This window comes from Gymnodraco acuticeps, unplaced genomic scaffold (genome assembly GCF_902827175.1).
Source record: "Gymnodraco acuticeps unplaced genomic scaffold, fGymAcu1.1, whole genome shotgun sequence".
NCBI classification, from domain to species: Eukaryota; Metazoa; Chordata; class Actinopteri; order Perciformes; family Bathydraconidae; genus Gymnodraco; species Gymnodraco acuticeps.
In genome coordinates, this window is record NW_022989843.1 from 3,960,253 (window position 1) to 3,977,680 (window position 17,428).

General features: G+C 40.9%; 1 protein-coding gene across 1 annotated transcript in view; it reads left to right on the forward strand.

Moving 5' to 3' along the window:
• Positions 1-17,428, forward strand: part of LOC117560869 (dmX-like protein 1) — a 58,663-nt gene extending 41,235 nt beyond the window's left edge. Inside the window, 14 exon segments of the mRNA XM_034237964.1 lie at positions 38-123; positions 235-436; positions 1,428-1,545; positions 1,959-2,021; positions 3,849-3,935; positions 6,619-6,737; positions 7,684-7,828; positions 9,037-9,097; positions 9,527-9,654; positions 10,154-10,231; positions 10,453-10,544; positions 10,695-10,747; positions 11,083-11,300; positions 17,198-17,428. Of these exon segments, the coding sequence (XP_034093855.1) occupies positions 38-123; positions 235-436; positions 1,428-1,545; positions 1,959-2,021; positions 3,849-3,935; positions 6,619-6,737; positions 7,684-7,828; positions 9,037-9,097; positions 9,527-9,654; positions 10,154-10,231; positions 10,453-10,544; positions 10,695-10,747; positions 11,083-11,300; positions 17,198-17,428 (1,681 nt within the window).

Here is a 17,428-nt window from a genome sequence, read left to right on the forward strand (position 1 = left end):
TGTAATCTTGTTTGTAATGTTTTCTTTCCTCTCTCAGTTGGTGTTTGATGCGTCTGGCAATGGTTCAGCTGGTGTTGGTCAATCTCAAAACCTTTTACCCAATGGCAGGATATGATCTATTAGGTAAACATAAGAATGCACACACACTGTTCTGTACAAAGTCCCAGGATGTGGTTAAGTGCCTCCCGCCTGTCTGAGCTCATCTTATTGCCTTCTTGCTTCCACTTGACGCAGACCTGCCTGTGTGCTCTCCTCTGTGTCACGCTGTGCTGAAGACGCTGCAGCGCTGGGAGCAGGTGCTGCAGAAAAGGCTGGAGATCTTCGGGGGCCCCCCTTCGAAGTACATCTCCACCACCCCCCAGGATGAAACCACGGCGCCTGGCCCCGCCCTGCTCAGACACAAGGCCCTGTTCGAGCCTTCCAACACCCCATTCAGGTACAAACTTGAGCGGTAGCCAATAGTGTGTCAACATGCTTCTTAGATGGTCCCGAGTTTGGAGGATGTGTTTCCGACTTGTGTCCTTGTTTTCAGGGGCTTTAATAAGTTGTAAGGCTATAAAGAATATGTGTTGTATGTAATTGCTCGGAGCGTTTCAACATCCCATTGATGTCTGTTTCCGAGTTATTTTTCTGATTTGAGGAGACGTTAACATGAATCTGAGGGAACTCATTTGTCCAATTATTCAGACACCAAATGAATGTAGCCTAAAAGCCCTATCTGCCAGTGTTAATGGAAGTGAAGGATAATTCATGATTCTCCCCATGATTCCAATCACTCATCCAATTTGTTTTTGGTTCTTACTCCGCCATGCAACGTCTTGCATCAGGTAGTTCTTCTGCAATCCTGCTGATATACCGATGTGCACAAAAACTCGAGCAGGAAACATAACCTCCTCGGCGTAGCTTGAAAAATATTTGTTTATTTGATGAGAAGATTTAAAAAAGGTATTAAACTTGGATTGAATTTGAAAGTACTTAGCCTTAGTGTGTTTTGTGTTGACAAAGCAGATGACTTATCTTTTATGATATCGCTTGGAGCCTACAGATAGACCCTTTTAAACATCATGAATAAGTGATGCTATTCAATTGATTGCATTTTAGCATTCAGCACCAGATATATCTGTAAGACACATCCATAGCCGTTAAATGTATCTAGAAATGGTCTCTCAAGATATCCATGGAATCTAAGCTTTATCCTTCATCTGACCCCTATCGATTTCCACATGGCCCGCACAGCACTCTCTGAAGGGATTTACTGTTCTCGGAGCATTGTTCTGTGCATTTGAATGTGGAGATTTCATATCAGCACCGATGGCACAAATCTGACATGATATCTTGTATCACGTGTTGTTGTGCTTCAGTGATCTGATGCAGCTGATTAAATGAGTATTAGTGTTAATATGCAGGAGGTGTTGTATTATTTTCAGGACTAGCCACCATTCAGCGCTGCCAGTGAAGCGCTTGTGGCAGTATCTGGTGAAGCAGGAGGAAGTGCAGGAGACTTTCATCAGAAACATCTTCACCAAGAAACGGGACCCCAATGAGGTACCAAGTGTTTACATCATGCTGACCCTCTGCATGAAGTGCCTCCATGTTTCACAGCTAGCACATCCTAATTAACCCTGAATAACACATTGAGTATTTTGTTATGCTAAAATTCACAAGCATCTGTATTTGGCCCAAGGCAAACTGCATCGTGACGGCTTTTACATCCCTATTGGTGCATTCATTATTTTTATTCTGCATGCCACCCTCATGTATTATTACCGCTTCCAGTTGCATGTTGATGCTTTATTACAATAATAACACCCTGTTTGATTAACAGCAAAATAATTCTGTTTGTGTTTGACTGCATGGTTCATCACTGGTTGTTGTTCTATGTTGTGTGTGTTTTGTGTGTTTTGTATGTGTGTGTGTGTGTGTGTGACTCCCCTGTGCTGATTCCCCAATCATTAAAGGCGAGTGAGGACCAGACTGACAATATGAAATGTTCAGGGATGGAGGAGACAGGAAACCATCAGGTACTGCTGCTTCAGATTCAGTGTGACTTTATATATAAGAGTGGGATGGGCTCCAAATCTCAGTTTTGTGTCTTTGGCACCAATTACTGAGAACTGTCAAGAACCAAGATCTGCACCGAATGATTTGTTTAGATCTATTCATTGTTGCACATAGATAAAACATTGTTTTAAGAAGTGCTAACTTATACACTAAATTAATTGTATAGTATTCAAACTGATATTTGGAGAAAACACAGAAACTCAGCCTTAGAACCAATCTTTGTGGTAGAGTCCTGGGGATTGTAATCATACAAACAAATGATTTCTACAACATGCCATTTGATTGTTTTTGTAGCATGTCAATTAAACGTTTATGTTAAGCCTTCATTTAGGATTGCATGATTGTGACATGCAGACTGCAGGAAGTACTTTCAAATGAATTCACTTAATATGACAATAGCAAAATGATCAACTTTGTGATTAGTCACACATATTACCCCCAAGCTTTTCAGCATGTGACGGCCCAGAGCATCACTCTAAAGGTTTTTGATAAAAGACAATTGTGGAAGCTTAAAGTTTACATGACATATCTATATATTTAACCATGCCCGTCTGATCTCTGGTAACTCAAAACGGTACGTAATACAGTATGCAATACTTTGTACTTTGTGTACTTTTAATTTGTGCAGATGTTGAATACTGTATGAAACATAATTCACATCCCCTTACTGTAGTGTGGGCGGTACAACGTGTACCATTGTTGGATATGAGAACTGCACATCATGTTCCTTCTGTTTGCCTCCTACTTGGGAAGAGTACATGTGAACTGTCACATCAAATCTAAGAAACATATATTGTCATCTTGACAGAATTACAGTATGTCTATTTTCTGGGCAATGAACACTGAATGTTCCTGTCAGTGTATGATATTAATCCAACATCTAGCTGCCTAAATATTCATGTGAATGTGAACCATACATCTGAAATTGCTCTGTGCGTTGATGCTTCAGAGAGGTTTCTAATCTTCTGGCTCTCGCTGTGCACGCTGCCACATTGTAGCTACTCCATTTGGCTCAGTGTTAATTAACCCAGTCTCTCAGAGGACAAGTACAGAAGCTGAATAGCTTCTGATTAATGGGCCAACACTGTCGCAGTGAATCTGCTCCCCACAGGGATTATGTGCTCGGCCAAAATGGCAAACCACCATATTTAGATTTTTGCAAGTCAAGTTTTACTTTATTCCATCTGACAGAAGAAGACATGGTCTTTTTCCCTTGAATAGATGCAGTAAAGACTTTAATTCAATCACATGCTCAAAGGATGCCTGTCGGACAATAACATCAACATGTTACGTCTCTATACAATATGCATAGCTACAGAAAAGCCTACTTTGCCACTGCATACATCCCGAAGGACCTCCAGTGCACAGTGTGTGCTAAAGCTAATCGCTCCAGGGCTGTTGTGCTCATGCAATCTAATGGCACTAACCCATTTATGTCGGCTGCTGTGGTTAACAGGGTGGCCTGATGCACCTCACATGTCATCTCTTAACTTGTAGAGGCAAGATAAACAAACAAAGTGTACATATAACATAGTGTAGAAAACAAAGAATAGGCCTGTGATAACATCAGCCCTGTTGTCTTCAGCTACAGCAAATGATTTGAGACTTCATTCATCATCCCCTCTCATGGATATTGTCAGATCATTGGTTCTGTAACTTGAAAGGAAATGTGCCTTATCTGAAGTAATGGCTGTTATTTGTCCTCTGGAAATGTTTACCAACGTATCAACCATAATAATTGAATCTCCATGGTGATGATTTGTGTCTGTTTGTATTCCTTTGTGCAGGCTGAGTCAGATCTGGGCTCCCCCGGAGGGAAGTCACGCATCATCCACAAGGAATCTGACATCATCACCGCCTTCGCCATCAACAAGGTACAACCCTCACACACAGATGCCAGTGAACTGTACAATATAATTATATCATCGTTCATTCATTGTTTATTTATCTGGCCATCTGAGGCCTGTACGACGAAGCCGGATTTTTGCTTAGCGAGCTAACTTCAGGGAAAACTCGGGGTTTCCGGTCCTACGACGCTGGTTCTCTTTTTAGCGGGCTAGATCTCCATGGTAACTTCTGCTGAGCGGCTAACCTGGTCCGGAGCAGGTTAGGTTGCAGGCTAAGAGATCAAGTCAGTGAAAGCACCGCCTGCTGACCAATCAGAGGTCAGTGTGCGGAGTTTAAAGCGATCAAGTCATATTACAGGAGAAAGGAAATACAGAAAAACTGCCGTCGCAGGAAAGACGGCCGGCAAAAATCAACTGACTGTGTGAACGTGAACATTAATAGAACATCACCTCCCATCTTCAGAGCAATCTGACTATTATAACATTAATAATAATAATAATAATTCCTTACATTTATTATAGCGCTTTTCCAGATGCTCAAAGCGCTTTACAAATACACATTACACATATTTTGTATACATGCAATGGTCACTGTGGACAATACCCACAGGAGCAAGTTCAGGTGAAGTGTCTTGCCCAAGGACACAACGGCTTTACAGACGCAGCAGCGGCGGGTTTCACCCCTTGATCTGATGATCATTGCACTGCGCCACACCGTCCATCTTCACGCCTCGAAGTCATCGAGGCGCTTTTACAAGTACACATTGATATCATACATGTACTGTGAACATTACCCACTGGAGCAAATCCGGGTGAAGTGTCTTGCCCAAGGACACAACGGCCTGACGCCGTGGCGGCAGGAGCGGGTTTCGAACTGGAGTTCCCCAGCACCCCCCCTTGATCTGATGATCAGATGCACAGACCACTGCGCCACCCGTCCCATAAGCGTTAAGAAAGCTTACTTAAATATCTGCCACAACAAAAGTAACCGGATCAAAGTAACATTACGTTCAGTCCGCAGCACTGAGTGCAGACGTCGATGTGTCCCATTATCATTCATATCACATCCTATCACATCTGTATCTTATATTTTCTTATCTGAGTCAGCTGAGCCGTATCTGGCCGTGCAACACTCACAGTGTCACATACTGTATGCAGAAGTATTATTTTAAGCAACACATTAAGTTGACACTCGAGTCAAATGTAATTAAAGTCAGATCGTGTCTTAGACGGGGCAGTGATATCATAAACCTGTTAATGTACGCATTCAAACACTTTTCTGTTACCAGCTGTATTCACCTTGCAGGTGCAGCTATGTGGCTTTTATCCTGGATAAAGTGTTTAAGTCATGGATGTTTAAAGTTTAACTTCTTCATATTTGTCTAATATTATAGTTGACTTTTCATTCAGGAAGTATGACGCTGCGCTGTCAGTACGCTTCTCCATGTTTGTGATTGGTCGAATGCTCCAAATACCACCCCTTTCATGTGAACGCGCACCTAACTAGATAGGAAACGGCTGGCTTGAGCGATCCACTTGATAACCCGCGTCGTAGGACCGCTTAGCGAGAGCGCGTATGTTTTTGGATTAGGCCAACCGGCTAACTCAAACATATCCAGGTTAGGTTGAACCAGCTTCGTTTTACAGGCCTCTGGTGTTTTCTATTAAACCTCCTCCTCCAGAATTGTTTTTATGATTCTATTATTTTGTTATGATTTATCAGTACTAGCCAGTAAGATAATTGTAAATTATTTGAAAAACATCTCGGAGCTGTTTTCATCAATATAGTTGTATTACCAGAGTGTTAAAATGGGTCTGTCATTGTGGCAAAAACCTACTAAGAATAATCACCCATTTCTACATCCCCCAACGATTTATTTTTTAAAGATATTTTAGATTTTGGAGAACTTAGATTTGAATTCAAACCGGCTTGTTAGGCAGCGGTTTTTTTCGAAGGGGAATTTTAGCATCTTTCAGCTCATTGTTTTGGACAGACACCACCTAGTGGAGCATTTCGCAGCTAAAGAGCCAGACATTTCCCTCTGGTGTCTGTGGAGACCAAACACAGAGCTGTAAGGAGCATGCCAGAAAGACAAAATAAATGTTATTGTTGCTCTTAGCCTGCTGGATGTGTAAACCGATTGTTTCAATTTGCTTAAACGTTATAATATGTAAATGTTGTTAGTCCCAGAGTGGCAAATCTAAAACATTCAATACAGCAGTTGATGGCAATAATGCTTTGCAGTAGAGACAAACAACATAATAAAATGCTCAGCTAACTTCTGAATGTTTTAAAATGTTGTGGATTCAAACAGAGTTTTTACAAACTTCATCAAATTAACTTTGTCCAACAGTCTCAGAACACACTTTTTCAATTCAAAGCAAATATGAAATCCTTGGCCAGTGGCACAACTCTTACACCATATCCTAGCCCCTTTGATGTTGCCCGTGTTTTCTTTGTTTGATATAGGGAGAGGTTCACACTGATTATTTTACTTGAATGTAGCTATTTATTTAAAGGGAAGCAGTGGTGCTGGTGATCAAAGGAAGGTTCACCTCAGGTCATCATTAAAGGAAGTTTGATGGTTTTATGGCCGCAGGCAGAATGAAGTTGAAAAAGTCAAATTAAGTCTCCCTATTTTCCTCACCCTTATCGTCTCTGTCACCCCTCTCTCTTTTCCCATGTCATGTCTGTCTTTCTGTCTCCCAGGCAAATCGTAATTGTTTAGTCATGGCCTCCACCCATGACATCCAAGAGTTGGATGTGTCATCCATCTTGGCCACACAGATCTTGACATGGATCGATGACGAGGAGGCCGAAGCCAAAGGGTGGGGGTGTGTGTTTGTGTGTGTGTGTGTGTTTTTTGTTTGCTGTGAGAGTTCACCCAAAGTAACATCCACTCACTTTTCACCCTCATACCAAGAGAGCTAAATTGAGTGTGGGCTGGGGACAATGTGATTGGTTCTGTAATTGTGTAGGTGGTGGATATGCATCTCTATTATGTGTTTATTATTGCATGTGCCACATTGTTAATAGATATATTTGTGTATAGCTGCTTCTTTCTATGGACAGGGCCACTTTCTGTCAGTGTGCGTTGTTCTAATTATCTTTTGTTTGTTGTTAAAAACATCAATTTAAAAAATAACAGTATACTTTTTTATTCCTGCCTTTTGTGTTCTCTTTCTTGTCCAATGTTCCATTTCTTTACTAAAAGAATGATCCTGTTCTGAATTCAGAAAGCAATGTATGGCATTTTAGCAGTAAATTGAGAGCAGCATAAAGAGTGAACTGAGAACACTTTGTTATCTGATTCATCTCAGGGAATATCGTTACTGTGATATCCAAAGTTTTGGGGTATTTGTCCTCATATTGTGCATCCCTAATACCTGCTACCAGTTATATTTCCCAATAAATGCACACGTTAACTTATAGACAAGATCATTCTGGCATCATTTTTGGTTTGATTGTTATTTTCCATACAGGGTTATCATTTCTTCTTGGAAGACTTTCCTGTGTGTTTAAATGGCTAATTTAACATCCGACCAACTGGGAAAATGTGCCTTTCATTTTTGCCACTGATGCATTACAGTGATTTTAATCACTTGCCATCGACTCTTGGGAGAATAAATAGGTCAGTTAAAGAACATTAAAATCTGAACGCACAGAGATAGCACTGATATTCATATTTGTTTTCTTCTCGTTTGTCCCTTTTTAAGATTTCACTAGCTTAATGAAATTCATTTCACAATATAACCTAATATTTTGTCCCTGCAGTGTTGCCGATGACTTCCTGGTGGTGCATGCACGCGATGACTTTGCCACCATCCACGGCACCACGCCGTACACTCACAGCAGCCCGGGCACCCCCATCAACATGCCGTGGCTGGGTGGGGTGCAGACAGGCCGGGGTGCAGCCGTGGTGAGCAGCGCTACATCTAGAGTTGTGAGATGAATTTACCTGAGCTGTTCTTTGCCCCATCTGTGTTCTCATGCTTTAGTGATTTGCATATTTACATACCTGACAACTCTTTCACAAAGCATCTTACATTGCACCCTTGGAGCTTGAATGTAGGTGGATGTGTTAAGAGGGTGTCATCCATTTAAGAACAAAAGTGCTGTTCATCAGCCAAGTCTAAGACTACCAAACCAGTCTAGGAAAACTACCATGAAATGATAAAATGGCCCAAAACCAAAGCTAGATAACTATTTGCCAGATACCCCAATGATAATTTAATTGATCCTCTTCTGTTGTAATTTGGAAATGAATCCAAATCTAGTATGGAGTTAAACTAAACCTTGAAAAAAACCATTAGTATTATTTCCACAGGTTTAATATACTATACACACATTGGAGACACCAGGTTCTGTCATTCTTATACTTGTATTTATAAAAACAGAAACATCTTTCAAAGCCATTTTACTGAGCAGATACATTTGGCATTAGCAGTCAGCAGGGGTATTGGTTTTATTTTGGTGGTAGCAGTGTTTTGGAAACGAGTCAGCGGTGAGTCATGTTGTGTTGATCTCGATAAGCAGAGCGGACAGTTAGAGCCCTAATTACTTTACCAACCAGTCAGGCTGGTGCTCAAGGTTGGAGCAGAATACGTTTACAGACAATAATAAATAAAATCCCTGGCAGACATTGCTGTTAATGTCTACCTTTCTTGGCCACCAGTCAAAACACATGACAGGAAATAATAACAGAGCTTCACTACATTAAGACAATTTATGCTATATGATGGTAGAGCCAGCATCCATTTATGCTGTTACTTATGCAGCATTATATATGTGCCTTGGCATAATTAAGATTAGCATTTTCTGACCTCATTAATTGGATTGTATCTACAGATGAGCCTTTTTTAGACCTTGTTGGGTAAATGTTAAGGCACTTAACATTTACATAAAACTTAATGGCAACCCATTAGTAACAAGCCATTAGTTTAACAGAGAGAGGAAGCTGCAGTGATAAGAGCTTTAGTATAGCGTCATATTGTTTAAGTGTCGACTGGTACATTGTTCTCTGTTGTAAAGAACTAACGTTTATCATAATAAAGTTTTATATTTGTTTCTACTGAAGTTGGCTTACTAAACATCTTCTTCTCCTCCGTTTCACTTTTCGTCACCCAGATGATCAAGAGAAATATCAACAATGTGAGAAGAATGACCTCCCATCCCACACTGCCGTACTGTAAGTACGACTGTCGGTGGATTAGAACCGTAAATGCATATTACATTTGCTATAAGGACATCATGTCTCTTATGTTAAAGGGGCAAACTAACAAACTTTATCATGTGTAGATATCTAGCAAGTTTATTTTGTTCTTCTCGTCCCAGTTTGGTGGATTTAGTAAGGCTGAGTGAGCCCTGTTTGTTAAATCACTTATCATTCATTCTGCAGAGTGGGGATTCAGTTGTTAGGTGTTTGGCTGGGATGATTCCCAGCACGTCAAAAAAATTGCTGTTTTCTTTGTTTGTGAATAAACCATTTCCCATCAATTATACATATGGAAGATTTTGCGGAACTAAGAAATGCTAAAACCTCGTGTTGGGACTTGCATTCTCGTTGAGATGCACGGATAAACGAGCTGACGGCACACTTTGTTTTTCTGTATTTCAGACCTGACGGGGGCACAGGATGGAAGCGTCCGGATGTTCGAGTGGGGTCACTCCCAGCAGATCATCTGCTTCAGGAGTCCAGGCAACTCCAGAGTCACCCGGATACGATTCAACCACCAGGGGAACAAGGTGACACCTTAAACACTTAACCACCACACCCAGAAGTCAGACTATTCTTAGCTTTTAACTGCTTTGTGATGTGAGGTCTGATTTAGCAACATATTCACTCTTTGCCGTTCAGGCACAAACCTCAGTGGGGGGTTTGGCTCGAGCACATTTTGTTATTCAGCCGAGTGATTCAACTGCTCTTAACTCAGGCAGTCGCCTCGAGCTGATAACTTTCTCAGATGGTGCTTCTCCTCTGCCAGTACCGTCTTCTCTGGCCAAAAGAGTGAAATATGCTTGAAAAACAAAAGTTGGAAGAACCATCAGATTTAGATTTTAGTTTATGTGAGTGTTTGTTAGTCGCTGTTGATGTGTTTTGGAAGATAGTTTGAGAACAAGCCAAGTCACGCAAACACAGCAGGAGGACAGGACAGTATGTTATTTCTCTCTGATGTAAAATAAAAGATTATTCTAACTTTATTTTAGCAAAGTCTGATATATGCTCTCTGAATGTTGTTTTTAGTTTGGTATCGTGGATGCTGATGGAGGTTTGAGTCTCTGGCAGACCAACACCAGTGGGACTGCTCCCAAACCATACCTGGTAAGAGACTCACTGAGCCGATGGACCTTTAATTTAACCGACATGTTTCTCTTTCAAGATGTTATTATTATTAGAAATGTTATTTATTTTTTGATAAACCCCTTGAGATGCACCATCTCGTTTTCAAGGGGGTGCCGATGTTCTCGCACTTTCTTCCTGTTATTCTAATGTTTTGTTTAATCTCCTGCTTCTCCCTTTCCTTCTTTGTTCCTCTCTGACAGACGCTGCATTGCCACAACAAGACAGCAAACGACTTTGTCTTCGTGGGCTCCTCCTCCCTCATTGCCACTGCAGGACTCTCAACAGACAACAGGTTAGAGAGGAGAATTTTCCAATTGAATTGTTTCATGAACTTCTAATGAACTGCTGCATCGTTTGAATTCAGCTCCACTGCGCTGTGACCAGCAGTGATAATGGCCTGCCCTGATTGGATAGTAATATTGTTGTTCTTTCGCCTCCACAGGAACGTGTGTCTGTGGGACACTCTGGTGACTCCTGCCAACAGCCTGGTGCATGGTGAGATGCAGCTCAGCAGAACTGCTTATTTGATGAATCACCTAAAGCCATCTGCAATAATACTGCTAATCATTTAATAATAAAAAATATATAGACAACCCGTTTCCACCGTCTCAAATGTGGATATTCACTTTTTTAAATAAGAAAGTTGCTTATATACTGTAGTAGTAATTGGTTTGGAACTGTTGGTGGAACAAAACAAACAAATGAAAGACATCTGCTGAGACATTTGTTTTTTTATTTTGCAAAAATAATTGGCAGAGAAAATAAACATAATTTCCAGCCCTTATTCCAAATATTATCCTCAAGTACAAATATCCCATCCTTCTCCTCAGCGTTCTGCTGCCACGAGTCCGGGGCCACGGTGCTCCTGATGGCCTCCAGGCAGCAGCTGCTCATCACGGGAGGGAGGAAGGGCTGGATCAGCGTCCTGGAGCTCGCCCCCCGCCACCAGCGCCAGAGCTTCCTGGCTCACGACTCCCCCGTCAAAGCTCTGGCTGTCGACCCCACCGAGGACTGCTTCATCAGCGGGTCAGCTGAGGGCAACATCAAGGTATTAACAACACCTGTGTTGAATACATTTGATAGATTTTGAGATGTATATTTCATTGAAATTAAGAATAAGATGGACCCTTATTAATCCCCGAGGGGAAATTCAGTTTTTCACTCTACTGGTAGTATACAATTATACAATTGCACACATACGCCGGAAATACACACACATGCAAACAGGACCTATGCATTGATGAAAAGGTGGTAGAGCATAAGGGCTGCTAGTATTCTGGCACCAGGGAGCAGTTTGGGGGGTTTCGGTTGGGTGCCTCGGCAGTGCCCAGAAGGTGAACTTGCACCTCTCCAGCTGCCAGTCTCCGTATTTTTTGGTCCAATCAGGACTCGAACCAGAGACCTTTTGCTGTCCAAGCCAAGTCCCTTCAGACTGAGGCAGGGTGGGTTCCTAAATTACTTTTTTTAATATATATTTATATAAGCATTTTTTTTTTATTAGAATCCCCCTGAAATAATGGTCATTTCAGTCTAGACTTTTCCCAGAAAGTCATTGTTTTACATGAGTGATTCACTGGGGGCAGTCATTTGTAAAAACTTGGATTATAGAAACAATTTTAATAAAATCCTCGACACGAAGTTCCCTGTACCTGTCAGAAGAGTCCTGCAGGGCGTCTGGTCCCAGGAGGGTGAGTGTCTCCCCCCCCTCCCCCACATCAACAATCAGATGTCGCACATTCATCCCTGGAGACACTGAGCCCTATCAAAGTCATTCAAACAAATGTCGCTCTTATGATTAACCACCTGCTGGGACGACAGTGTGAATGACGGGGACTAAAATGTAAGGTGAAAGCGGCGTGACGCAGTTAGAGCGCAAAGGAAAACGCTTCGACTGAGCAGGCAGGAGACGTGACGGTCTGCAGATATTATATCCCCACAGACAGCAGCGCTTTCATCTTTCTGACTTAAATGTGTTGGCGAGGATCACACAGCTGTCACTCCAAGGGTGACACTGCAGACGTATGAGAAATGGTGCAGTGCACATCTGCTTGAAATACAAATGGCGGTAACACTTTATATTAAGGTACACAAATTAACCATCAACTAGTTTTTAATTAACATGCATATTAGCAGTATATTGGCTCTTTATTAGTCATTATAAAACACTTATTAATGCCTTATTCTACATGACCATATTCTACAAGTAATAGGCCATTAGTTGAGAGTTTTTCCGCATTAACCCTCTAATTAGTGCTTATTTGTTGCAAGTAAGGAACTTATTGTACATGAGTTTTGGTCTTAATATGCGCTGCCCAATATGGGCCTAATAAGGCAGTAGTACCACAAGAATAGTAATTCTCCCATAATAACACTTAACAAATATAATCTATTCTTATGTAACAAGACATGAAACTACAAGTGTTAATTAAGTCTAAACAACTCAAAATTTGCTATTTATATCTAAGAACATGTTCCCTATTTTAAAGTGAAGTCTTGTTTATAACCAATAAGCTAGTAGTTTGACTCTAATTAGGTATTTCTATCTAAAAATATGTTCCCTATTCTAAAGTGAAGTCTTGTTCATAACCAATAAGCTAGTAGTTTGACTCTAATTGACCAGAACAGGTTCCCTATTCTAAAGTTGCCTCCTCTTCACACTTTGTAATAGCACACAACTACTGAAATTAACCTCAACAGTACATGAACAAAGTAGGCACACGTTGAAATATCTGTTATATTATTGAACCACTGAAGAGATGTTCAGACACATACATGTACCAAAACATGTCAAGTTTCTCCAAGGCTGAGAACACACATGCAGCCTGTACTTTTTAATAAAAACTGATTTTTAACAGAGTTTATGTATTTGTGATCATACTGTGTGACCTGCTTGTATGTTCTTACACAATAGGTGTACTGTTCTCTCTCTGTGTTGTCTCAGTGTGAACATGGATTTAAAAAACCAGCCAAACTCTTTTGAGAGCCAGGGAATGAGCAGCCATGCTCCTTTATTGACTTATTTGCAGTCCACTGACATTCAAACGGAGTGAAACTATAAAAAAAGAAGTTACAAGGCACTTAATGATCTCATACATGCAAGTGTAACATACACAGATGAACACATTAGGACCGCTTAGTGTAAACAAGGTAAATATAGTATAGTAAATATAGTATTTTTGACAATGCTAAATCTGTAATAGTCGGGACAATCTATAGACCACCGGAACAGAGTGACTTTTATGATACATTAGATGGGTGTTTGGCTGATGTGGGGGATGTAGAGACAATTATTATTGGAGACTGGAACACGGATATGCAACGTAAAGACACGTCCGTCTTCAAGTCCTTCAGTAGGATTTGTGATCTGCACGGCTTCAGCCAGCTAATCACCCAACCCACCCGGGTATGTGAAACAACACAAACTACCATTGATCTCATTCTGACCTCTGACAAGTCCAGGATCTCCAGTAAAGGGGTTATAGCATGCGGGTTAAGTGATCATTATATGATATTCTGTACCCGCAAAAAGCTAAAACAAAGGGCCGGCTGTCACAAAACAGTCATATCTAGAGACCTCAAAAACTACTCTAGCGAGGCCTTTAACCTAGAACTGGAGAGCCTGGACTGGTCAGATGAGCTCAGTGGTACACAAGTTGAAGAAACATGGCTTGGTTTAAAAAACAAATTCTCTGCAATACTCAATGATTTGGCCCCCCTAAGAACAACCAGGGTAAAAAATCGCGCTGAGCCGTGGATGCACTCCGGCATACTGACCGCCATGAAAACCAGAGACAAAAAATGCTCTGAGTTTCATAAAAGTCAGGCAATGCTTTCCAAAAGCACGAGCAGTGAACTCCAGGCCCACGTGACTGAACTCAAAATTGAAAGAAACAGACTAAGAAATGACGTAAGCTCCATGATCAAAACTGCCAAAAAGAATTCAAAGAATCCAACCTAACAAGGCCACTGGCCACGACAATATCCCCTCCAAATTCCTCAGAGACTCAACAACCGCCATCTCACCAGTCATAGCTCACATAATTAACCTCTCCATAAAACAGGGAAAAGTACCCAAAGACTTCAAAATTGCAAGAGTAACCCCCCTGCACAAAAAGGGCAGCAAATTGTCATCAGCATGTGACTGCAACTTGTTCCTGTTCGCGGACGACTCAGCCCTGCTGGTCTCTGACAGGAACAGGTTGCAGGTTGAAAAAACCCTCAGCTCCGAGCTCGGCAGAATCTGCACCTGGCTCGCCGATAATAAATTATCATTACACCTGGGTAAAACAGAGTCCATTCTCTTCGGTTCGAAACATAATCTCAGCAAATCCGACGACTTCTCAGTTGCAGTGGGCGACATTATTGTCACAAGTAAGAAGGAAAGTACATACCTAGGATCCATTCTTCAGGCAAACCTCTCCTGTGACAAAATGGCATCCAATGTAATAAAAAAAGTCAATCAAAGAACTAGATTCCTATACCGGATCTCCTCTCTGGTAAACAAAAACACCCTGAAAACTCTGGCAGGAGCACTCATTCAAGGGTACTATGACTATGCTTGCACGTCATGGTAGCCTACCATAGCACCTCCAAGGCGCTAAAAATAAAACTTCAAACATCGCAAAATAAACTGGTCAGACTACTGCTTGACCTTTCATCTAGAACCCACCTCACCTCTGCCCACTTTGACAACCTAGGATGGCTTAGAGTAGACGACAGAGTACAGCTACTTGCAATGGGCCTGGTCTACAAGATCCACTACACCTCTATGGTACCCATGTACATGTCAAAATTCTTCCCAAAGGTCAAGGAATACCATGATCATAACACCAGAGGGAGCTCCACAAATCATGTGAAACCCAGATTTGGCACAAAAAAGGGGGAATAGACGTTTCGCAATTATGCCACATCAAGGTGGAACGCTCTTCCCACAACTGTAAAGGAAAGTAAAACTATATTTACCTTCAAAACCTCTCTTAAAGAGCACCTTCGGGGGAGAGCATTGCAAAACTGGCCCCGGTAATGGTACAAATCTCAACCTGTCGTTCAATGGACAGCTTCCCCCCCCCCCCCCCCCCATCTATGTATATACTCGCATTTTAGACTCTGTTACTAACTGTATATCTGTAGACTTGGTATGTCTTAAATGTCCGGTTAGGATGTATTAGAACGAAATCTAGAATGAAAATTGTAAACAAGCAATCTGTATGTAAAAAAACCACCTGTATGTAAATTGTAAATAAGCCATCTGTATGTCAAATATGTCTTAAATGACATTATGAATTGGAAATGGGGGACCCTGATGTAAACAAGACGAAAGTCTTTCTCTGGTCTGCATCCCCTTAACAATTGTATGTTTTGAGCTGTACTGTACTGTACCCAATATACAAGCTGTTAATACACTTTTCAATCAATCAATCAATCAAAACTCTTCAGGTTGCAAAGGGAAAATTAGTAGCAGTGTAGTTCACGTTCTCCTACTTCCTGTACCCGGGTCTAACCTTCAGTACACATTTTACACAAATATAAATGGGCAAATATGAAACATACAGGTCAATATCACCTTGCTATTGGTAGCTGAACTGTCAATACCCCAAAACATATTATAAAATATAAATACCTAATTTTGAGTTATTTAGACACAATTAACACTTATAGTTTCATGTCTTGTTCCATAAGAATAGATTATATTTGTTAAGTGTTATTATGGGAGAATTACTATTCTTGTGCTACTACTGCCTTATTAGGCCCATATTAAGCAGCGCATATTAAGACCAAAACTCATGGACAACAACTTCCTTACTTGCAACAAATAAGCACTAATTAGAGGGTTATTGAGGAAAAACTCTCAACTAATGGCTTATTACTTGTAGAATATGGTCATGTAGAATAAGGCATTAATAAGTGTTTTATAATGACTAATAAAGAGCCATTATACTGCTAATATGCATGCTAATTAACAACTAGTTGATGGTTAATTTGTGTACCTTAATATAAAGTGTTACCCAAATGGCTTTTATTCTGGATGATTGCTACCAGAAACTCCATCATCTGAGGCCATTCATTGTATATTGACTGATTGGAAATGTAGCGTGGGTGAGCTGCAGATTTCTGAGTATTTAAAATGTTGATGAGATGAGAGTCCATGAAAGTGGAAAATGAACTAACATAACAGCCTTCAGTCTTTGAAATACCTTATCAAATAATAAAGCTCCCAGGCCGGGAATACCACTCAAACAATGCAAGTTGCTCAGAGCTATCCGTGGTTCCCTGAAGATTTAAATATTTGAAAGCAGGTCACAAATGTCTAGAATTTATGTTTGGTGTATACATTTTTTATTTAAAATGTATTTTTACTAGGCTATTTTAAAACATTGATGTCTGGAAGTATATGCATAGTGTATATACACAATACACACATATGTGTATCTATCGAATGCTACATATCAAATTAGTAAGGAATTATTGCACTTATACAATGGCCACTTTCCAACAAAATGCCATATGTAACCAAATACAGATTAACCAGTTTTTAATTTACTTATAAAACACATTTGTGAAATAAACAGACTGGGTGAGCATTACCTGATTTGGCTATTCAACAAAGCAGTGTACATGAGATAAAGCTAATTCCTGAGTTTGAGGATCCTTGTGGGGCAACACCTAGCTAAATAGGAAGATGATTTACAAATGAAATTTAAATGGGGAGAGAAAGAGACATTGTACTGGTAGCTGGAACATAAGTCCTAATCATACTCAACCTTACAAGAATAAAATGGTGCTTCATCCTGATGTATAAGTACCTTGGGAAAAAGGACAATCAAAGTAGCAGTTGAATCACTGTCGTGGAGCTCTGTGTTTATCCTCAGAGGTTCTTCAATATGCAGCACTTATACACAAAAATAATCTCTTTGTTAACTTTTCTCTTCCTCTCTTCTCTCCCAGATCTGGAGCCTGGCCACACAGTGTCCGCTCTACAACTTTCCCAACGAACACGCTCGCCAGTCGCTCTTCAGGAACCTGGGCACCGGCGTCATGCAGATCGAGGTGGGACCGGCCAATCACATCTTCTCCTGCGGCGCTGACGGGACCATGAAGATGAGGGTCCTCCCCAACCGCTTCAGTGTCGCCAATAATAACAACAACCACAACAGTGACGTCAAGTTCATAATATAG